Raw genomic sequence first — 25000 nt, 5'->3', positions numbered from 1 at the left:
TAAGGCCATGTCCATTAAAAAAAACGTCCTCCCTCATTTTAAACGGCACCAACCGCCACTGTGTGAGGTACATGGTGGTGTAAAAGTTACATGATAAATAGTATAAACATAAGTGTAAAACAACACAGAATCATTTGGTTCATGTACATCCAGGGAATATGTGTTGTGGTACAGTGAGTGTATATGAAACAACCTGTATTTGAACATCTGGAAAGTCATCCAAATATATCAACTATTGATTTACTGAAATTCTAATTCTAATGTCATAAAACGGTGGGTAATATGCACATAATGCTAGTAATAACAAAAATGTTCACTCAGGTATTGTGTACCTGCAGTGTCTGGTCCTGTCTTGCTGTCCAACCCTCTTAAATGAACCAAACACAGCTTATAGCAATGACAGACATGACATAATAATACTAAGGATAAACAATGGCCTATTATAGGCATGGAGATTTTCTCACAAGATAAATCATGCTGGTTTAGGGACATAGAAAACAAAGTAGTTGACAGTGATTTCCTGTCAGAGCTGTGTGAATATCCCAGGCTTATGTTGATACATTTTCTCTAAGCATTTCCTTAGATCTTCCTAAAAACTGATGTACGTTTACCTTGGCTTAGCTGAAACTCTGGCTTCAAGTAATAGCAATTGAATAGGGCATGTAGCTCATGGAATATATAACATAAGGGGTCATTTCTATAGAAAGCACAAACTAACTTCAGCATAAACTATTAGCTTTACTATAAAGTTGCATGGCTGGTTTTTAGTTGCAAATCATTTGGACATGGATTAGAGATGGTTTTAGATTAATTGGTTTTGTTACTATAATGGGGAAATAACAGCTGACATTTTCTCTCTCCATAATGTACAATTCAAGTGCATAAACCTGTAGCATCACTTCAGTGAATAAAAGAGTCAGCAACTGCAATTAACAAATGTCCATGTGTTATAAACATGTTATAATCAAATACATTTCAAATGAGGCCATATGGAGGTTAGGCTATTCAATATACAATATCAAACTAGAGAGAAACAATCATTAAAGCAATCAAGTATATCACTGATATCAAAAACTTGTAATGAGGGGTTTTGGAGCATCATGTGCTAACACAAGTGTTACTGTGCACAATTACTTATTTAAGTTTATGGTGGGAGACATTTTCAAGTACAATATGTATCAGTAGGCTACACTCCTATATTAAAAATGTTACAAATTAATCCTGCAACAAAAGCACCTTGGGTGGCACATCTTGGTACTGTGGATAATAAACGACAAACACATTTCACTTATGGAATGAGAATATCCGATTCCTTACCTTGAGTCTGGGTATTTGGTGAGAGTAGCCAGGCTACTAGTATACATGTGTCCCCCGACGTCAATGTGAACCGGAGCATTCGATTTTGTCAGTTGAGCCGGTAGAGGGATTCCTTGTGTGGACATAGGAGATACCGGGGACCGGGTCAAAGACAGTCGTGACATGCTTCTTCCTTCCTGAAAACAAGTAAATGGAAAAGCCATAGACATCATAAATTACTCCGGTCTCCGGAAAGTCTGTATCTTCCACCAGTGCGATCCTGAGCCGTATCAGATCACTTCCATGTCTGTCTGCTCGCATATTTAGTTTACAAATTATTGCCACCGTTCTAATGAAGTATGTTTGCATCTTTTCATTGAACGCCGGAGGGCAGGATATGAGGATGATTATTACGGCTCCAGAAAGAGGAATGCTAGGTGTCAGCCTCTAGGGGGATAAAACAAACTGCAATATTCTAATTAAAGGTCGTGTTATGTGTTAGACGTGATATGCCCAGACACACCAACCACCAATCTGAGAATACGGAATCCAGGGCATTTGTTCCGGAGTAACTCTGTTCCTGAACCACACATAAGAAAACATTCACCCCTTACAAGACTGTTGTGTTGTTTATTTATTTGAACCCCACACAATAATGTCCTATACATGGAAAATAAAAATTTAAAAAAGTTATTGGTGCATTAAAAATAGCATCTCATATCATAGGAGTCAAGTTAAATTATATGTATCAAACACTATAAAAATAACAGGACCAACCAAGATGTGAAGACAAACTACTTAATAACTCTATAATATCTGTCATGTACATGGTCAGGGGTTTTAATTAATTGCTCGGGAATCCTCCAATGACCTTTTAGAAACGTGGGCATGCTTTTGCCACATGTTCAACCAAGAAAGGATGCAAGTCCTCAGGCTGGTGTGAATATTGGGGATGTTGGATGGAAGGCATGAGAAACATATGACCACTTCATGAATGTCAACTATCCGTTAAATGAATCCCTCCCAAACTAGGTAGCATACACTGGGTTGGCGCGCTTCAGGCCACAGCGCAGTCCGAGGCGCATGGATACAGTTCGTCAGAGTTGGGTTAAACAATGATGTAGGCTATTAAACAGACATGTGGGTAATGGGGATCATAGTTGCGTACAACCAATCACCACAATCGAATTTAATTAAGATTCATCAAAATAACATGTTTTCCTATGGTTATTTACTTTGTAATATGCAAAAATTACGCACATGCCTGTCAATTAAATCCCAACATCTCAACTCACAAACGTTTAATTAACATCAGAGTCAGGTTCATTGGAAACAGATATAGTTAGAAAATGTCAAGGAACTTACATTAGGATATGGTTTCATGAAAAAATATATATCCATCATGTCTGCAAAAATGGCGGGTCGCTGAAATAAACTAAATTATTATAATTTGAAAGAAAGGCATTTCATCAACTTGTTCTTCCATGCAAGAGCACATTTACTAAGCTTTGAATAAAAGGTCAACAGAAAGCAGTTGTTAGGGCTCATTCAGCCCTTTGCTCCAGGCGAGATGCCCTGGGGCACAAAGTGTTGTTGAAGACTACAGAATTTTCCAGGGTGTTGCCCGCCTCGCTGTATACACCACCAAGCCTTCAGGAATAATGATCATTTAATACGACGCTGGATGATACATTTCAGGCCCCAGTGAAAGAAAGACTTCAAAAGACTTAAGAAGTTTTTGGCGTATGAGGCTATCCCACCTCTTCATTTAGCCATGGGCCACAGTAACCAATACCGATAATATTGTTGGGGGAATATATAACAGATAGGAGGCGCGCACGCACGCACGCACGCACACACACACACACACACACACACGCGCGCGCACACACACACACACACACGGTTAAAATGGGAGGAGTTGACGGAGTGGAGGGTAACGTGAAATATTGGAAAACATATTATTTTATATATATAAAAATATATATATAAAAATATATTTATAAAATAATATGTTTTCCTATATATATATATATATATATATATATATATATATATATATATATATATATATATATACTATTATATATATATGATCAATATGGGGGGCAAAGATTAACATTATTCAAAGGCTATAAGCCAAGAAACTCGATTCCTTTATAGTCTCACAAGAGTTCTCAAATAAAAAAAGACCAATACCGGAACTATTACCATTGACTCGTTTGAATGAGATCAACTGACATATGCTCCGTGGCTTTGTGTTATAATAGTTTCCTATTGACCAACATTCCAGCTGTAGTAACTCTAGCCAATAAGCCGGTTTTAAACGTTCACAAGAGTTGGGTTTCACTGTGGGCAATGGTTTACCAAAGAAAGATATTTGACAATTGCACAAAGCAAAGATTAGAATGTGCGTAATTGTTATAAAATCAAATAGCCCAAAGAACATGCACAGTAGCAGAGATCCATAGTGTATCCACTTTTGCACTCTTGAACACAGTTTACATGGATGCCCACGGATAACCAGATGCACAATATGGCGTTTTACTAATTTCTACCAACATGAAGTTATGATCCAGAGAGGTTTGATACAAAGCGTAAAATGAATGCGTAAGTATGCCAACAGCATCAATAGACAACAAGGGAAAGACTACAGCCTAGACAAACATTCACACCTTTCCCAGACTGGACAAAACATAGCCCTACTACAAGTAAAGTTATTCCAAATTACCTGGTGTTGAGTATAGTTTGTTCGCTGATACTGTAGGCTATCATACCATGAGGAAATTCCGTATCTTAATATGAATTTAGTCATACCGTTTCAAACATCGTAGGAGTCCGAGGGAATCCGTGCCAGTTTATATCAGTCCCAGCTGATGACTGCGTTCCCCTTTTTCACATGCCCCGAGTGTCGTAGAACTAGAGTGCCATCCAATAGCTGACCCAAGCATTCCTCAAGTAGAATCCGCTCCTTTGGAACGAAACTGCCAACACTGTATCCACAAACTGTTCTAAAACATGTGAATCTAACAGTGAAAGCTACATTGATTAAAAAGAAGGGTCGCTGTGGCTTTAAATATCTATCTATAGCTGATGCTGGCTGACTTGCTCAGACCAAGCTCTTTCCACAAAAGCGGCACAGGAAGAAGCAAAGCAGCGTTCTTACCTTATACATAGAAGAGACCTCTCCTTTCCCTTTTCGGTTCTTATTTGTATACAGTTCAAATTTGAGTCGGTCAAATCCTGCTTCGTATTTTAGCTTCTTGAGTGCCCTTTTTGCTTAAATGATACTACCGGTCTGTTATGAGAAGAAAGACAATAATCCTGTCTCTAAATAACAGAGCAGCGCTAAAAAAGAATTCTTGCTCCGGGCTGCCCAAACGCCTCTGGGGCAAGGATTAGGCTACAATTAGCTCTATTCGCACCCAGTCAGATTTTAAAAACGAATAAGTGATACTCTCTCCCTGTTACAAAAATGATGTATATGACCAGATATAATAATTAATGTCAGATTTTTCGTATTTTCCGGTAAAAAAATATAGATATATCAGCCCCCGTAACGGTTTAACGTTCTGGTTTGCGGGGGGTAAACGGTTAAGTGCTATTCAATATCAAGCAAGTGTCACGTCGCTCAATATATTTAGAGCAGGAAAAAAACAGATTTTAATCATTGTCATTTCGTCTGATGTAAAAATCCCCCAGGCATTTCCAGCTAGGCATACATTTCCATTGTCCAGTTAAATAAGTAAAACAGGGCACGCTTCCCTAGTCGTGTACTTACAGCTATTACAAAGGCACACTAGTAACTTGTTGACAAAGTGTCAATAAAATAATCATATGTAGATTTCCTTGGATACTTTTCATGCGGCGATTTTCCCCTGTCCCTTCTCCACTAATGTCTCCAGTAGTAACGCCAAATGTCCTGTAGGCCATTAAAACCAAATGACGTCTATCGACATGCATTCTGCTATTGCAGAAAGCGCCCTCACAACCTGCCTCCAGCTAAACGCGCCATTTCAATTATAGCACAGGGCTAGATGGAGGTGTCTGCAGTGAAGATTTCCTATGCAAACAGCGAGGCAGACTGCTAGCATAGCTAGAAGATTTTACACATTTACCTAAAGATGCATTATGTTAAATTCATTTTTTTTTAAATTATATAAAACGCTACTATGCCCCCCAAAATATAAATCAATGTTGCATCACACTTATAGTAGGCTGAAAGGCACCCTGTGGAAGTCAAAGTGCTATCTCTTTGCTCTTCCTCTTTCCTGTACAGGTGCTCACATAGGCTTGTGATTATTTATTTATTTGCGTGTTTGTTTATTTGCGTGTAAATAACTGTGAATAATTTATGTTGCACTGAACACGGTAATTACAGTAGGACTACTGTCGAATCCAGACACTCCACCGCGCTCAGCTATTTGGTTTCTTGATATTTGGCGCCAACCAGTGTGGGAAATGATTATTGGTCCAAAGAAAAAATAATAGTGCAGGAATACAATAATACTGTGAATTCGATTGCAATAAGGGCTGCATTTGGTAATCCAATTTATCTGATTGATCGAATTAAAACGCGTCTCGTAGAGGAGGGGGGTTCCAGGTTCATGTCTGGTGATTGCCGCGCCAAACTTAACGGTTATAAGAATTGGAAATAAATCAGAACTGCCTTAGGAAGCAGCCCCCCAAACAGGGCAAGATAAACTTGCCCTCTGGCATGCATTTGTTGTCTTCAGGAGTACAAACTGGAGGCAAGAAGACAGGATTTTTTTTCTCATTAAAGTAACAACCCTGCAGTTAGTTCAATTATATGAAGTATGCAGGGATGTTGTAAATTTAAAGATTTAAATAGCTTACAAAGTTGCCCTGGGCCCCATCAGTTAATTTCCTTAATTTATGGATTTTAGCTGAGTGTCTGATGTGAAAAGGAGAAGTAGGTCAGCTTGAAGATTTGCATGTAGTGTAGACTTAATACAGGCCTCATATATGACCCTCTTGACCACTAGAATAGCAGATTAATTCATATTTGGAGTTCACACACCAATAACAGTGTCAAAATATTGTAATTGAGTCTGTAAACGAATCAAAATGAGGTCATTTATAAACTAGCAGTGTGTTTCCTGAAACAATAATTGCTTATTTATTCAGTGTGTATCAGTCCAACCCTGAATGAAAAAAAATCACACCACTTGACCACTTAGTGAGCTACTGTAACACTCATATTTGTAATGTGTCAGACACAAACATAATCTTCCTTTTGATCAAATGAAATAATATTCCCTCCAAAAGCCTACACACTTCACGTATTTAATGAAGTAAAATTAAAGTAGCCTACAATTACACAAAGCAAAATGAATATTAATACAGTGCCAGAGACAGTACTGTGATTGTATTCTGCATGATAGATTCTGAGTGCAGTGTACGAACACCAGGAAAACAGAGAAAGAAATAATGAGTCAGGATTTGCTAGGCCTGTTGGAGAGATCATATGTTAATGTGCTGTATGCATTCATTCATGACCCTATAAGAATAATAAGAGCCTTGAGGTTTAAACCAGGTGTCACTAATAGTGATTCCCAAATCGACATGTTGAGGACTACAATATTGTGCTATTCTATTATCCAGCATTTTGTCCCTTTTGTAAAGGGTTATGCCTGGTTTGTATGATTTCCTAGACCCATAACAATATTAACTTGATACAGTGTTTATGTGTGGTTTTGACACATGCAGTAATTGGAATGCTTTTTTGGTTCTGGTCTGTACAAAAGGTAAGTGAGACTTTGCTCTTGGGAGATCCATTTGTATGATGTGATGTGGTGCATGAGTGCACAGGAATTACAGCATCCATCTAATTTGCCATCCTCTGCACTCAGTATCGTATAAGCATATGTTTGATTGGATGACATTTCAATATTGTGTACAGTGCACCAGGAAACATATTGTAAAGGCCATTCCATTATTTCAGATGTTTAATGTGCGTCTGCATTGAGGGAAATAGTATTTGATATCTTAGAGGGACATTGAGAAAACTGTTTACATATTTGTTGGTGGTACTCAAGACCACATGAACCTGCTGTGCTAAATTTTAGAGACATCTGGGAGACTTCAGATCTCAGTCAAGGTGTCAAATCCAGTCTGCTATACTGTGACACACTCTGTATGGACACACTGTATGGACATCACCTGAGTTACAGCACCAATGTAACAGGCAGGTTAAACCTGGATCATCGGTATAACACAAGTCACTAATCTGTTTACCATTCTGCTCAACTGCCTCTCTGCTCCTGTAATGTTCTGAGAGGTGCAACATAGTGCTACCTGCTAGGATCTTTGAAACATTGTCAAGGTAATGCATTTGAATATTCAGCCTGACCACAAATCACACATTTTGAATTGAAGCATTCTGTTCCTTTATGCTTTAATGAGGGTCATCCAGTGAACCCTGTAACTGCGTGAAACACTGAAGAGGAAACAGTTTGCAGTCGTACTCACCTTATCTAAAGACCTGCTTACGCTTCACAACTGTAACCTAAGTATTGCACCCCTTCTCGACACTCCTCTGTTTCCCCTGGCAAGTGTGGAGGAAGTTTTAAAAGAACATCCAGAACTTGCTTTTAGTAATATGCATGCTTTATGGAGTCTCGCTCCTGTCAATTGCTCCCATTTCTCAGTCATTTGACATTCTGCTTGATGTTGGCATGTGTCTGAGGTGCAGCAGCGACACTCATTGTTCATCATTTCAAAGGCAGTATGAGAGGTGTCAGTTTATTAATAGAATTTGTGGAATTGTGTTGCATATAGACAGATAGATACACCTTTTAACAGGCACAGAGTGATTCCCCCCAAGTCCTAAATGCTGGCAATTAAGTTGGGAAAAGTGCAGAAAAAGGGCGAGTACTTTATCCTCTGTGAGAGTTTGATGCTGCTGTTGAATGTCAACTTAGTTTTGCAGACTAAACAGCATTTACTTGGGTTGGATCAAAAATGCAACATGTAATTTATTGTCTCGAAAAAAGCTAATAATATTTATGACATGTATTGGACTTTACCCTAACCCTAAGCATAGCTTCATTACCACATGCTGGTTCATCCCTAACTCTATTCTCAACCCTAATCCTAACCATAGCTTCATGTCCACATCCTGGTTCAACCCTAACTCTATTCTCAACCCTAATCCTAACCATAGCTTCATGTTCACATCCTGGTTCAACCCTAACCCCAACCCCAACCCCAACCCTTGCCCAAACCCTAACCCCAACCCTAACCCTAAACCTAACCCCAACCCCAACACCAACCCTAACCCCGACCCCAACCCTAACCCTAACCATAACCCCAACCCTAACCCTAACCCCAACCCTAACCCTAAACCTAACCCTAACCCCAACACCAACCCTAACCCCGACCCCAACCCTAACCCTAACCATAACCCCGACCCCAACCCTAACCCCAACCCTAAACCCGCCCCCGACCCCAACCCTAAGCCTAACCCTAACCCTAACCATAACCCCGACCCCAACCCTAACCCCAACCCTAAACCCGACCCGACCCCAACCCTAAGCCTAACCCTAACCCTAACCATAACCCCGACCCTAACCCTAACCCTAGCTATTCAGCTATTCCTGTTTTGTTTTTACCTTATTTCTATTTTGACATTGTTTGGAGAATCTTTTTTATTTATGTCAAGTCTTGATAGAGAATCTTTTCTAGTGCCATCATGTGGTCTATAAGACACTAATCACAGGGGAAAATGTTCAGCGATTTAGCTACATCTCTCATCTGTTCACCTTTGTAGATGACGTTGCATTTGGAAAGTATTCAGACCACATTGCTTTTTTCGCATTTTGTTATGTTATAGCCTTATTCTAAAATGTATTGAATATTTTTTCCCCCTCATCAATCTACACTAGGGTTGCAAAGGGTCGGAAACAGTGCATTCTTCCATCACATGTGCAGTGTACTTTTCCATCACATGTACTGCTGATTTCCAAGACCTTGCACACTAATGAGATGCTACTGAACCCACACTACTACAATGTCTGAGCCAAAGACTACATGCTTTCTGGTAAGCTTTGATTACAATACTGGGTGGGGTGAATATATTTTATATGACATACATTTTTTTTGTTAACTAGTAAATAGTAGCATACAGCAAAGTGTGTTTAAATAATTTCTAACTTGTTAATTTCTGCTAGTTAGTTTTTGCTACCATGTGGGTTTTAGCTTGCTAACTGAGGAGTGTTAATTCACCTGTTTCCATACATGTTTCATTTAAAAAAAATATCTTACAAAGGAGTTGTTTAATCTAACTGCTTAACTATTTATCTGTACATGGAATTGTATTTGATTTTTTTACAAATTTTTGTCTAATCTTTACTAGAAAATGCCTGATGTGTGGAGACATTTCACTGCAGCTAATGTAGAAGGAAAAGCTGTGTACATTTGCAAATACTGTGCCAAATCATATGTGAAGAATGCAACAAAGATGCAGAATCATCTGGCCAAGTGCATAAAGTTCCCTCAGCGTTCACAACAAGCAACCTCTGACAAAAATCCCTCTACTTCTATTCGAGGTGCAAATGAAGAATCAGACACATTATCAATAGCAACAGCTTATGGTCAGAGAAATGCTGATGAATGTCTTGCTTGAGCGGTGTATGCTACTGGTTCACCTCTGATGCTCACAGGCAATGTGTATTGGAAGAGATTTCAGAATGTTCTTCGCCCAGCATACACCCCTCCAACCAGACATGCTTTATCTACTAATTTGCTGGATGAAGAGTTCAACAGAGTTCAAGTGAAGGTCAAGAAAATCATAGAGAAAGCAGACTGTATTGCAATCATCTCTTATGGGTGGTTGAATGTTCGTGGGCAAGGAATAATTAACTACATCATCTCCACACCTCAACCAGTATTCTACAAGAGCGCATACACAAGGGACAACAGACACACTGGTCTCTACATTGCAGGTGAGCTGAAGACAGTCATCAATGACCTTGGACCATAGAAGGTATTGTATTTGCACTGGTGACAGACAATATTGCGAACATGAAGGCTGCTTGGTCTAAAGTGGAGGAGTCCTACCCTCACATCACACCCATTGGCTGTGCTGCTCATGCAATGAATCTGCTCCCCAAGGACATCATGGCACTGAAAACAATGGATACACTCTACAAGAGAGCCAAGGAAATGGTTAGGTATGTGAAGGGTCATCAAGTTACAGCAGCAATCTACCTCACCAAGCAAAGAGCAAAGTCAGAAGAATAAGAGCACCACATTGAAGCTGCCCAGCAACACCCATTGGGGTGGTGCTGTCATCATGTTTGACACTCTCCTGGAGGGGAAGGAATCTCTCCAAGAAATGGCCATATCACAGTCTGCCGATAAGGACAGCCCCATCAAGAAGATCCTCCTGGATGATATATTTTGGGAGAGAGTGGTAAGCATCCTGAAACACCTGAAACCTATAGCAGTAGCCATTGCACAGATTGAGGGATACATTGCCATCCTGTATGATGTTCAGACTCTGCTTGCAGATGTAAGAGAAGAAATCCGTACTGCCCTGCCCACTTCACTGTTGCTCTAAGCAGAGGGAACTGCAGTTGTGAAATACATAAAAAAGACTTCTGCCTGAAGCCCATACACGCCACAGCGTACATGTCGGACCCCATGTATGCTGGCAAGAGCATCCTGTCTGGTGCAGAGATCAACAAGGCCTATGGTGTCATCACTACCTTGTCTCGCCACCTTGGCCTGAATGCGGTCAAGGTTCTTGGCAGTCTGGCAAAGTACACTTCCAAGCAAGGGCTTTGGGATGGAGATGCAATATGGCAGTGGTGCCAACTTATCTCATTAGCCACTTGGTGGAAGGGACTTTGTGGAACTGAGGCTCTTTCCCCCTGTTGCCTCCATCATCCTCCAAATCCCACCAACATCAGCCGCCTCAGAGCGCAACTGGTCCTTATTTGGGAACAAACACACCAAAGCATGCAACAGGCTGACCAATACAAGGGTTGGAAAATTGGTGAAAAAAGTGACAGTGAAGATGAGTCTGATGTTCAAGAGGTGGAAATTGAGGAGGTCAAGGGAGAAGACATGGAAGCCTGAGAGGAAGACAACCAAAGCTTTAGTTCCTATACCTTTTAAGGAAGTATGTATCATTTTACCGGTGTTTGTTGAAAACGTTTTTGGGAGATTCGATGGTTCATTGGGGATCATTCAATATTCCCTTTATTTTGTTTGTCAGTGAAATCATCCCATGTGTCACATGAGTTGACGCTGAAGAGACGAAGCAGGCATGGGGAGTAAAACATTTAATAAAGAACGGACATGGAACGAGACAGCAGCAGTGTCAGCAAACTCATAATACAGACAAAACAATTATTGCATCAGCAGGGAACAGAGCAGGGGAACTGACAAATATAGGGGAGATAATAAACAAATGATAAGTGAGTCAAGGTGAGTCCAACATCGCTGAAGCACGTGACGAGGGAAGGCAGGTGTCCGTAATTGATGGCAGGAGTGCATGATGCAGGGCAGCCTGGCACCCTCAAGAGCAGGAGCAGACGTGACAGTACCCCCCCCCCCCCCCCCCCCCCCCCCCCTAGGGGCGCCACCTGGCGTCCCACCTGGGCGAATCGGCCGAGACATGGGTGCTGTGCAAGCCGGTTGGGGTGTGGGAGCCCAACGAACCGGCAGAACGGTGAGAGCCTTGCGAGCCGGCTGAGGCATGGAAGCCAGACAATCCGACCTTAGGCAAGACGCCTGTCGATCCTGCTGCAGCGAGTGAGCCCGATGATCCAGTGGAGAGTGACGTGGGATGGGAGGTCGCCGAGCCAACCGAGACATGGAAACCTCTCGAGCCAGCCAGGGCGTAAAAGCCCGACGGGATGGCTTAGGCACCCCCAGTTCTATCGGCGGCAGAATCCACCCGACACAACAACAAAACAAAAAACAAAACAAAAAAACTCCTGTACCGGCAGGGCAAACAAGAACTGACTATCCGGCTGAGGCCTGACGTGGGATGGGCGCCATTCAAGCCAGCCGGGGCAAGGAAACCTCTCGAGCCAGCTAGGGCATGGAAACCCGACGAGCTGGCTTGGCACCCCCGGTTCCATCGGTGGCGACCCAGAGCCGATGCCACCATACCAACTGGAACGCCAGTACTCCCCGATGCTTCGCGTGATGGCTGATGCATTCTCTCACATGAGTTGAAGCTGGAGAGACAAAGCAGGTACGGGGAGTCAAACATTTAATAACGAACGGACATGGAACGAGACAGGAACAGTGTCAGCAAACTAGTAATACAGACAAAAACAATCAATGCATCAGCAGGGAACAGAGCAGGGGAACTGAAAAACATAGGGGAGGTAATAAACAGATGATGAGTGAGTCCAGGTGAGTCCAATATTGCTGAAGTGTGTGACGAGGGAAGGCAGGTGTGTGTAATTGATGACAGGAGTGCGTGATGCAGGGCAGCCTGGCGCGCTCAAGCCCCAAGGGAGGGAAGAGTGGGAGCAGATGTGACACCATGTGAAGAGTCAACTCATGTAATTAAAGTTCAATTCGTAACTAAATTGTATTTTTTATTTCTAATGGAAGGATTTACTTATGATAAGGTAACATGTTTATTTTTCTGTCTCCATATGAATTGGTAAATATATCCAATGCAAAAAACATCTACATTTAAATGGTATTAATATTAATTTGCATGTATTTCCGTTTATTCCCATATATTCCCGTCAATCCCGTTAATTCCCAAGGAAAGTTTCCACCTCTGAATATTCCCCAATGTGCAACCCTAATCTACACACAATAACCCATAAAGACAAAGCAAAAACAGTTAAAAAAAAGAAAATTAGGCAAATTTATCAACAAAAAAAACGACTGAAATATTGCATAAACATACAGTTGAATTCGGATGTTTACGTACACCTTAGCCAAATACATTTAAACTCAAAAATTTAATCCTCATAATAATTCCCTGTTTTAGGTCAGTTAGCATCACCACTTTATTTTAAGAATGTGAAATGTCATATTAATAGTAGAGAGAATTATTAATTTCATCTTTGATTTCTTACATCACATTCTCAGTTGGTCAGAAGTTTACATACACTCAATTAGTATTTGGTAGCATTGTCTTTAAATTGTTTAACTTGGGTCAAACGTTTTGGGTAGCCTTCAACCAGCTTCCCAAAATAAGTTGGGTGAATTTTGGCCCATTCCTCCTGACAGAGCTGGTGTAACTGAGTCAGGTTTGTAGGCCTCCTTGCTCGCACACGCCTTTTCAGTCCTGCCCACAAATTTTCTATGGGATTGAGGTCAGAGCTTTGTGATGGCCACTCCAATACCTTGACTTTGTTGTACTTAAGCCATTTTGCCACAACTTTGGAAGTATGATTGGGGTCATTGTCCATTTGGAAGACCCATTTGCGACCAAGCTTTAACTTCCTGACTGATGTCTTGAGATGTTGCTTCAATATCCACATAATTTTCCTTCCTCATGACTTCTCTACAGATCCTCTCAAGCTCTGTTAGGTTGGATTGGGAGCGTTTCTGCATAGCTATTTTCAGGTCTCTCCAGAGATGTTCGATTGAGATCAAGTCCGGGCTCTGGCTAGGCCACTCAAAGACATTCAGAGACTTGTCCCAAAGCCAATCCTTCATGGTCTTGGCTGTGTGCTTAGGGTCGTTGTCCTATTGGAAGGTTAAACTTCGCCCCAGTCTAAGGTCCTGAGCGCTCTGGAGCATGTTTTCATCAAGAATCTCTCTGTACATTGCACTGTTCATCTTTCCCTCGATCCTGACTAGTCTCCTAGAACCTGCCGCTGAAAACATCCCCACTGCATTATGCTGCCAACAACATGCTTCACCATAGGGATGGTGCAAGGTTTCCTCCAGACGTGACGCTTTGCATTCATGCTAAAGAGTTCAATGTTGGTTTCATAAGATCAGAGAATCTTGTTTGTCATGGTCTGAGAGTCCTTTAGGTGCCTTTTGGCAAACTCCATGTGCTGAGGAGTGGCTTCCGTCTGGCCACAATGGCCTGATTGGTGGAGTGCTGCAGACATGGTTATCCTTATGGAAGGTTCTCCCATCTCCATAGAGGAACTCTGGAACTCTGTCAGAGTGACCATTGGGTTCTTGGTCACCTCCCTGACCAAGGCCCTTTTCCCACGATTGCTCAGTTTGGCTGGGTGGCCAGCTCTAGGAAGAGTCTAGGTTTTTCCGAACTTCTTCCATTTAAGAGTGTTGGAGGCCACTGTTTTCTTGGGGACCTTCAGTGCTGCAGAAATGTTTTGGTACCCTTCCCCAGATCTCTGACTCGACACAATCCTGTCTCGGAACTCTACTGACAATTCCTTCAACCTCATGGCTTGGTGTTTGCTCTGACATGCACTGTCAACTGTGAGACTTCATATAGATAGGTGTGTGCCTTTCCATATCATGTCCAATCAATTTATTTTACCACAGGTGACACCAATCAAATTGTAGAAACATCTCATGGATGATCATTGGAAACAGGATGCACCTGAGCTCAATTTTGAGTTTCATATCAAAGGGTCTGAATACTTATGTAAATAAGGTATTTACAAAGAGAAGACATTTTACATTTGCGTAATTTTCTAAAAATATGTTTTTGCTTTGTCATTACTGTGTGTAGAATTTTTTTTATTTAATCCATGTTAGTTAAGGCTGTAATGTAACAAAGAGTGAAAAAAGTGAAGGGGTCTGAATACTTTCCGAATGCACTGTATACTACTACTAATAGAGTAAAAATATTCTCGTCTTCTAAGAGAACTATTCTCTTCAATTCCTAATTGTGGGACATGATCAATCATTTTTTAGAAGATGAAGGGACCAATATAAAACAAATACACTTTCCTTTGTTACTGGCTGGTGTCTACTATTTTATTTACAGTAACAATGTGAAGAGTGATGCTTCCACTCATGTCTAATATGCATCCCATGCAAGGTGCCCGGTTAATGTTGCCTAGGGGGAGAAAAATCAGCATTAGGGAGACCCAGAATTGTCATTAGGATGTTAAAATGACACCAACCCCCTAACCTCAATTTATACTTTATATTTATGATAATCCATCACGCCACAGCCATCTTCTGAATATTCACAATGTATGGGACGTGTTTTGAGTTCATACAACAGCCAGGGATCCTGTTTCGAACAGGGAATATAATATATTATGTCCCCTTGAGGGCCTTTCTGCTTTCTCTCTGTCTGTGGGTGTGTAGTTCTGTTGTTGGGGCTAGTAATGGCCTAGGACTGAAACTTGGAGTCCTTTTGTTGAGTGTTCAGCCCCTAAACGCAACCAGGGCCTGGGTTTGATGTGTCTTCTGAAGGCCAGCTGCTTTGTCAACACTCAGGCCTCCCTGACACTGTGGGAGCCCAGGGCCCCGGGGTAGTGGGGGGGGGGGGGGGGGGGGGGTGGTCTCTGGGGCCTGGTGAGAGAGAGAGAGAAACAGACAGACAGACACAGCAGGGGGGAAGGGTGCAAGTGTGGCCGTTGCCTGAGGCGAGAGGGGAGAGAGCTCTGTGCTGTGCAGCAAGCTGGCTGATAGGGACTAGAGCTGCTAGCTGATGACATTTTATGGTCACAACATGCAATCCCACCAACTTCACATGGAAAAAACAGTTTTGCACACTGAACTTGCAACAAATCATCATGTTTTTGTTTCATCCTCATATAGAATATTATATAGTACTACTGTATATCATCATAGTGTTGGAGTTTGCTTTTGTTACAAGGAGCAGGATATTATCATTAGGAAATCCTCAATATCAATTTTGGTAAACAAAGACAATGGCTGCTCCAAAACCACCAGTAGCATTCCCAACACTACAGTAAACCTCAGTTACAATAGAATATGGTATGTGTTTTCATGGGCCTGTGAGTCTGTGATGTGTCTCCTTTGAGCAGTGAATCACACTGTGAATGTGTTTGCAGTGATACAGACACTTGGCCAGAGGCACTCTTCTCTCTCAGGGCAGCAAGGCAAGCCTCTCTACTGTGCCACACTGGCCTGATGTCAGGCTGAAAGGAACGCTAGCCGGCCAGGGCACATTCACTCTCTTCCCCATCCTGTGGTCATAGATGTCTTTCAGTAACACGTTAAGTCGCCATTAGTTACGCTGGGTTTGCATTGAGAACAACCATACAGTGTGTTCACTTACACATCTTAATGACCCAGTAATGTACGGTCTCAGTGCTGTTATCCACTCTGTTTTATCCCTGACCTCATCCTGTCAGGTCCCAACTCAGAAATACATCAAGTTATTCTACTTCTGTGAGTTCACATTAGAATAGCAGAGGTTTCAGTAGCCAGTGGACTGGACTGGACTTTGATAGTGGGTATTAAAGTGAATATGTTTTTTATCTTCAGTTTCACAGAAACCTAACCACATAATTTTGAGGCACATTTGAAATGTGAATACTTCTATAAGGATCCTCAGATACCTCAATAAGTTACTTGTGGTGTATCAGTTTACTATCTAAGTTTACAACCTGAAAAACTACCATCCTTTAATTGCCATTCATGAATACATCAAAAACATTGTTATTCTATATTGTAAAGAGTCTATATATAGTCTAAGACTGTACCATCGTGACCAAGAGGGACGAGACAAGAGCTCCTATCTCCTGCCCTGGAATGAGTTCCTGTTTCTGTGGTGGTGCACCTGCTCTCTCTCCCAGGCAGCCCTGATACACAGAGCCCTAACCCCACAGGCACTCTCTGGTAACTCCTGTCTGATTAGCTCCTCAGGAGGACATTGTTCCAAAAACAATTCACTAGACTAGACTCACCAGTATTAATTTAGTCCCACCAGAAAGGCCCATCCATCCTGGGCGGGACGGGCTCTGCTCTGGGCCTATCCCCCAGCCTGCTAATAGAATGCCACCTACTGCCCTGTCACTATAACTGATAGTCCCAGGTATTTTTTTGCTTCTTCGTGCGATTCTATCCCATCATGCAGTGCAATGCGGTCCCCTCACTCTTGTTCCTCTCTTTCCCATCCTCTCTCTCAGTCAGCAGTCATTCACTTGTTCAGGGCCAGGTGTCTCTTCTGTCACTCTCATCCCTCATTCTACTTGATGGGGGAGATAGACAGCTAGGAAGGAAGGTGTCAGAGAATGGAAATTATTCACTGAATGCTGTGCTCGGTATGTCTCTCTCTCCTTGAAAGGAGCAGTAGGGGAAGGCATAGAGGGAAATAGATGCAGGGCTTTTTAGGTGTGTGAGATAATGATGCTGTGAGCCACAGGCAAGAAAAATAGCCTGAGTAAAACAAAGTATTTCAACCTTGTTAGTGTGCTGTAGGTGTTATTCAGACTGCAGTTTGAGTACTTTAGAAGACATAAGACAACTCTGATCTGCGATGATTAAAATCTAGGGAGACTTTTTTTCAATTGGTAAAGGACCCCTGCTGATTTCTGCATTGTGCTATAGGATACCTACAGATGTCGGATCTTCATTTTTTATCACTGAGAAATTGTTATTGAGAATTTTCTTGCACAAACTTAAAAAGACTTCTAAAGATTGTAATTTCCACTTAAAAATGTATCATCCACTACAAATGTATCATCCCCTACAAATGTATCAACCCCCCCCCCCCAAAAAAATGTCCCTTAATTAAAATCCACATAATAATTCACATTTCCTGTTGCCTGATTATTTTCCTGCTGTAGCAAACTGGCTCAAATTAAGATTCTATATCTGTACCTGTTTGTTAGCTGTGCCTGGAGGTGAGGAGGTGTGGAATGGGGAACATTATACACCATAGACTCATTCTTTACAGAAGCTAGCCAACCTCTGCACCTACAGACTAGGGCAATCCTGTCTGAGTAGTTCTATTAATTCTACCCTCATAAGCAACACTTGATATTTGAAATAGACATTCAAATACATACATGCATGAAATAGGATTTCGTTTCATGAGACAAAAAGGAGAAACACATTTTTTCATCATCAATGTGACAAGCATCACTAAGCATGCCTTTATTATCTGAAGGGTTGTTAATGGAATGTATAAATTACAACCAAGGACTAGTGCTTATATTAGCCAATCCTAGTGTATGTCTGTTCGATATATAGAACGAGATACAAGTGTTTGCCAAAATAAAGGAAACACCAACATAAAGTGTCTTAATAGGTTGTTGGGCCACCACGAGCCAGAACAGCTTCAATGCACCTTGGTATAGATTCTACAAGTGTCTGGAACTCTATTGGAGGGCTGCAATACTATTCTTCCATGAGAAATTCCATAATTTGGTGTTTTGTTGATGGTGATTGAAAATGCTGTCTCAGGCATCACTCCAGAATCTCCCATAAGTGTTCAATTGGGTTGAGATCTGGTGACTGAAACCACCATGGCATATGGTTTACATCGTTTTCATGCCCATCAAACCATTCGGTGTCCACTCATGCCCTGTGGATGGGGCATTGTCATCATATGCCTGCTGATCCTACGGGGCCATAGCCATGGCAGCCAAAATTATGGCCTGCCCAGAATTTTTATACATGACCCTAAGCATAATTAACTTAATTAACTCACGCCTGTGTGGAGGCACCTGCATTCAATATACTTTGCATCCCTCATTTACTTAAGTGTTTCCTTAATTTAGTCAGTTACCTGTACTGAACTTGTACTAACTGTTCACTCTGTCTACCAAGTGTCAATATCTTATCTTTGTCCTTTCCCTGTCTCTCCTCCCCACTCCTCTCCCTCTCTAAACCGTCTCATCAGAAAATACTTACTCCTGTCCATTCTCATCACTGCACAGATGTTCCACACAGCCTAAATGTACTTTTACATCTGCATAATGTCTTCATTCGGGGAATACTTCTGTTCCTTAGATAGTAACAGACACACAGGAGTATCTTTTTATCACCCAAATGTTGCAACGATCCAAAGAAGCTTTATCGCCTCTGTAGAAGCTATAGCCTGAAGGTTAGAGAACGACTCTATACCCACCAGCTTGCGTGACCAGCTTAATTATAGATCCTGTGTGTATTGATACAAGTTCATTAAAGCTGTTGCATAATTCATGTCAATGACACCATATAGCTTAATTAAAAGTGTTGCAGTCGATTTTACGGAAGTTTTCCTTTCAAATCTGAGCTCCGACAACAGCCGTGACAACTTTTGAATTATATGCTTGAAGAAGTGGCAATTTATTATACATGTCATGTGTATGAACTCACACTGTGGTTACATCACATTCTATTGAAGCACTGGACATTACTGTCCAGTATGCAATATTTACTTGTTCAATAGAATTTTCACATCATTCCATTTGTTTCAGATCATGTGCTGCCACCTTGTGTTCATGTTGGATTTGTCCAATAACAGGGAATAGTGTAATAATGTGGCCGTTGATGTATGTGCCATAGGAATTAACATAAAATGACACAGATTCATTTCAGAAATGCTTATGTACTTGTCATGAAAGTGTTTATGTATGGCTTTTGAATATGTTATGACGTCCTTCTGTAGGTGCCCTTCAATTAAAGTGTTACCAAAGATTTTAACCGTGGAATAAATATCTATTCAGACATTGGCCAGACACAGCCTTGCCATCCTGCCAAATGCTGAACCAGGCCTGTATCCAGGCTCAACAGCTTGTTGGTGGATGAGCCGGTTAACCAAATGAGATGACGTCTTAAAGCCCAGTGTTTAAGGATATGTCCTCAATAAGGATGTGTTCTGTGGATTTTCAATAGAAAAAGCTAAACATGGCTTATGTTTCGTTTTGCTTGGAATCAAACAGTTATTAATAGACCCCTAGCAAATCATTTTAATGAGCTTTCCTCCCAAATAGTTCAATGCAGGGGCGCGTCTTGGGTGTGTTCCAGCACATTGTCAAAACAAACAAGAAATTCATGTGAAAGTGAGAAAATGACTCTGGCATGCATATGAATCAGATGAGCTCACCCACATCATCAACCTTTGATGAAATATTATTTAGATAGATGTCTCTTGAATGCAACCCGCCGAATTGAGAAGTGAAAGCAAAGCAGCAAATTTGTTATGGTAATGAATGGGAGAGTGGGCCAACCCGTTGATCTGATTCAGGTTGTCATGCCATCACAGTGTCAATCATTTATTTGTGTGTGTGTGTGTGTGCGCGCGAGCACATTTGTGGGTGTGTGTATGGGTTTGTGTGTGCGTGCGCGCGCGAGAGCACATTTGTGGGTGTGTGTATGGGTGTGTGTGTGTGTGTGTGTATGTGTGTGGGTGTGTGTGTGTGTGTGCGCGCGAGCACATTTGTGGGTGTGTGTGTGGGTGTGCGCGCGAGCACATTTGTGGGTGTGTGTATGGGTGTGTGTGTGTGTGTGCGTGCACAAGTGTTTATGCTCACCAACAGAGAGCTGTGTTATTTCTTCACAGCAGAAACATTGCCACAATTTTCTTCAGCCATGCTAATGTTTGCCTTACAGGCAGAATTAGAATGTTTAGCTGTGGGCTTAATTGACATTAGTAGAAAATAGAAGTATTATTGAAATTCAAATCATTATTATTTTTTATATCTAACACAGTACAATGTTTATGAGTTGAGAAGTTGTCTCCTTTTTTCACTTCCAGCAGACTTCTTGTATTCCTTGTTTTCTGTAGCCTGGAGCTGAAAGAACATAGAAGTTCTCTCCACTGCATGTCAAGAGATTTCTCCCACTAATGAGGTAGATGGATGGCCTTTGTTTTCTGAATGGATTTAAACAGAATTTTAAACTTCCTGACTGTTCTCATGACTTATACAGAAGGCTGTTGTGGAAATCAGCCTACAGCATTTATTCAAATTCTCTCTACTCTACATATTGATCAATTTGAGTTGACATGTTCATCCACCACTCGGCTCCACTAAAAAACAAAGCTAAATATGTAGAATTGTAGGAAATTAGCTTTAAAACAGAGAAATGATATCTTAGCCTCATGGCAAAATGTGTAGAATAACTTGAAATTTGCTTTGAGACGGAACATTTTCTCACAACCCCATGGCAGAATATGTAAAATTGCTACAAAAGGAAGTCGATGGCCCAAGTACCCCAAATGCAGTAGTCTGGGCTTGATTACATTCACAGGAGCCATATACCTACTCCTTCAATATAACATTTCTTGTGGACTGGGAAAGAGAATCTAGGCCTTCTTTCCTCGCCTATGAACTGAGTATACTTCCAATGGATGTTGGAATAGGTATATTTTGGAAAGACAAAATAAAGAGTACCAGGGTTCACCAGGGGTGAACAACTTTGGTTTGAGTGTGTCTTCTTACCTGAAAAAGTGTCTTATTGACTGTTTCCACATGCGGAAACTGTTGGAGACAAAAACATTTGAATGGTTTGTTGAGAGTGTTAAGCATGAAAAAGAAGCAGCATTGTGAAAATGCTAAAGACAGTTTATTAGTAGACACTCAGCAGACAGAAACCAACCACCTGCAGAATGTCTTCCTGAAATACACCTTTTGATTGGCAGTGTAAAATAAGGCAAAGGGTTCCAGACCATGTACAGGTATTTATACACTTTTGCACCAACGATAAAACAGTTATACATTCACTTGTTACCGTAAATAGTTTTGATATATCTGTGTTGTACCCATAGACCCACATACTTACATTTCCAAGAAACCCCATAGAACAGGGTTGGTGAGTGAGGGAGCATTTTGTAGGTTAAAGTAACACCTATATTATGCTATTTAGCTTTGGACCGGAGTCTGGCTAACTACATAGAATCAGACCACCATCTAAACAACATATAGATTTTGGAACTGCAAAAGCCAACACACTACATTGACATAATCCTATAATATTTGCCATCATAAATATGTAATCTCTTTCTGTATCTTCTTAAAAAATATATAAAATCTCAATATAGTGTCTATATATAACTCAAATAATGTGCATTTCTTTGTAATTGGTCACATAGAGAAAGGCACCTCCCCCTGTGCTGTATCCTTTTAGCCCCCCCCCCCCCCCCCCCCCCCCTGGCTTGTCTGGGGTATTCATTCTAACTAGAGCTGCAGAGTAGAACACAATTGAATATGAGGAACATTCTACTTACTTATTAGAGGCCTATTCAGTTAAAAACAGCAACCACGTTTCAGGGACAAGTCGATAATATGACCTGTATACACTTCACAACACCATATGCAATTGAGTTTCTTTCTATTACAGACGGATTTCCCAAAGCCAACCAACCCAGCGTTCTAGCAGCCAGGGAAGAATCATATTTCTGACTTATCCAGGAAACTTGCGTTTGATTGGCCCGAAGTCCCTGCCTTCCCATTGTTCAGAATAGCTGTGGTACTCTACTGTGGAGCTAAACATCAGTGTTGGTCATAGGAGGTAAAAGAGGATATTTTGAAATACTGCTCCAATTGCTGACTTCTCTGAACACTAGCTTTCTCACACAGATCCTACAACCCATTGCCTGTACAGTTTGTGGGACAGTAGATGATGTGTTATTATGGGTTGTATAAGTTGTTACCCTGTTGAGAGATCTCATCGTAAAGCTGTCCTCACAGTTGTCTGTCTTGTGAGGGACCTACGGTAGCAGGTCTGAGTGTGTCTGGGCTGTGGGCCAGGGCTTACTCCTCCTCAGAGCCATGAAAAGAGATCAGAGCAGCAGCTCCAGTTGTTCTCTCTCACACATGTCTCGCTCTCTGTCTCACTCTCACACACTCACACACACACACACACACACACACACACACACACACACACACACACACACACACACACACACACACACACACACGCACACACGCACACACGCACACACACACACACACACACACACACACACACACACACACACACACACACACACACACACAGAGTTGGGTAGGATAAGCTGCCTTGTGACTTTGTCAGTGTCAGTATAAGAGATGGTGTCAGTGTTCTGCTCTCTCTAACACTGCAGTAATATTTCACTGCAGGGGCTTATTGGGTCATTAGGGAAGGATTGGAGTGGAATTTCTACGTGTCCATGTGTTAACCAGCATGTTTTACAACAGGGTTGTCAAACTCATTCCATGGAGGGTCGACTGTACGCTAAGACCTAGACAACCAGGTGAGGGGAGTTCCTAACTAATCAATGACCTTCATTGATCAGTCAAGAAACAAGGGAGGAGCAAAAACCTGCAGACACTTGGCCCTCCATGGAATGAGTTTGACACGTATTTTACAGGGTCTGATGTACAGGGGGACCCAAGAGGCCTAAATATAGCCAGATATTCTCTACACACACTCACCATATAATTACTGAAATATCAATCAGTTATATCAGAAATGAAAATCCCCATAAAGAAGCACTGAATATATCCATTATAGAAATACATAGAAAAATATATATAGTCATCTGAATGCCCTTTGTACAGTTTTTAAATATTAGTGTCAGAAAAAGCCTTGATGACAGTGATGAGGATGTGTATTCTAAAGGGTAGTGGGATGGTGTGGTAAAGTAGTACTTAGGGATACTTAAGGGGGATGCTCCCCTATAAGACTGTCCAGACACACTCTCCAGCAGTAGTCAATACGTTTTTGGAGAATTTGAAAGAATTTGCTACACTAAGTGCAAAAAATGATAGGTGGGTACCTCTTCACGTAACACATTTTAAAGCATTGAACTGTATTTTCACGTCACTGACTGTGCAGTGATACATTGTTTGTGAGTTTGATGTTTTGCAGTTAGTCACCGGTATATAGTACAGGACCACATTGACATGCCTGACCAAGACATTGTTTTCATGTGATGATCTTCTTGTAATACTTGTAAAAGGAAGTCATTTTTATGGTGTGCCAGGGGAGATTTGAGGACTCAAACAGAGATCAGAGAGACAATCAATACAAATCTTTAAAAGGTTTGGAGTAGTTAAACATAAGGTAGTCCATGTAATAAAAGTCATAAGCTCTCTGTCTCTCTGAAGTGCTGAGCTGTGCAAAGTAACGATGGGTTAAATGAGTTGAAGTCCTCTCAGCCTTGGGGTTCCTGTCTTTAAAACTGGGGAAGGTGAGGTTATGCGGGGCACCAGTTCTACGTAGTAAGAAATTAGCCTCCTCCTCCATGGTCTCAAACTTGCCGATGAAGTTGTAGTCCAGCAGACAGGGGCTGCAGAGCTGGCTGGTAGGCTCCCAGTGAATGTCCATGCCCACAGGCCTGTGCACATCCAACAGATACTGCATGAACTCCTGGAAGGTCACGCCGCTGCCTGTCCTGAGGGCCACCTTGGAGGCGTTCACCCTGTACTTGGAGATGATGGGCTTCCCGAATACAGGATGATAGTAGGTGTTGGGGTTCTCAAACTTGTCCCTGAAGGCGGACACAAGCCTCTCCAGGGGTTCGCGGACAAACAGGACTTTGGTGTAGGTCTCCAGGCGCTGCGTGATGCCCTGGCGGTCGAAGCTGTCCAGCCTCTTGAGGTGGTTGCCGTAGTGGACAGCGTCATGTTTGATCTCGTGGGTGGACGACGCCAGGCCAGACAGCACCATGAGGATCCTCTTCCAGTTGGAGCAGCCCGCCTTGGGCACCTAAAGAGATAAGTTTAGATTTTAAAAATACTTTATTAATTGGTTTGTTAAATCATTGCAGCCAGCATCACAGTCACAATGACAAAAATACACCAATAATCAATAAATTGTAAAAATATAGATAGCAGTATTCAAAAGTCCAATAATCAATATGCAATAATCAGATCAT

At 41.6% G+C, this 25000-nt stretch overlaps 2 protein-coding genes across 2 annotated transcripts in view; both read right to left on the bottom strand.

Annotated features, from left to right (window-relative positions):
* The window catches only part of LOC110506720 (BTB/POZ domain-containing protein kctd15), a 29125-nt gene extending 23717 nt beyond the window's left edge, over positions 1 to 5408 (bottom strand). Inside the window, exons 1-3 of the mRNA XM_090221648.1 lie at positions 4114 to 5408; positions 1318 to 1493; positions 333 to 367 (exon numbers count right to left, since the gene is read on the bottom strand). Coding sequence (XP_090077774.1) covers positions 333 to 367; positions 1318 to 1493; positions 4114 to 4125 — 223 coding nt within the window. The 5' untranslated portion in view covers positions 4126 to 5408. The remainder of the gene's footprint in view (positions 1 to 332; positions 368 to 1317; positions 1494 to 4113) is intronic.
* Positions 5409 to 21680: 16272 nt separating this feature from the next.
* chst8 (carbohydrate sulfotransferase 8) overlaps positions 21681 to 25000 on the bottom strand; it is a 215015-nt gene continuing 211695 nt past the window's right edge. Inside the window, exon 5 of the mRNA XM_021586533.3 lies at positions 21681 to 24831. Coding sequence (XP_021442208.2) covers positions 24145 to 24831 — 687 coding nt within the window. The 3' untranslated portion in view covers positions 21681 to 24144. The remainder of the gene's footprint in view (positions 24832 to 25000) is intronic.

Source organism: Oncorhynchus mykiss, chromosome 26 (assembly GCF_057628025.1).
Source record: "Oncorhynchus mykiss isolate SJ-2025 chromosome 26, ASM5762802v1, whole genome shotgun sequence".
NCBI classification, from domain to species: Eukaryota; Metazoa; Chordata; class Actinopteri; order Salmoniformes; family Salmonidae; genus Oncorhynchus; species Oncorhynchus mykiss.
This window is presented reverse-complemented; position numbering and strand designations above follow the sequence as displayed.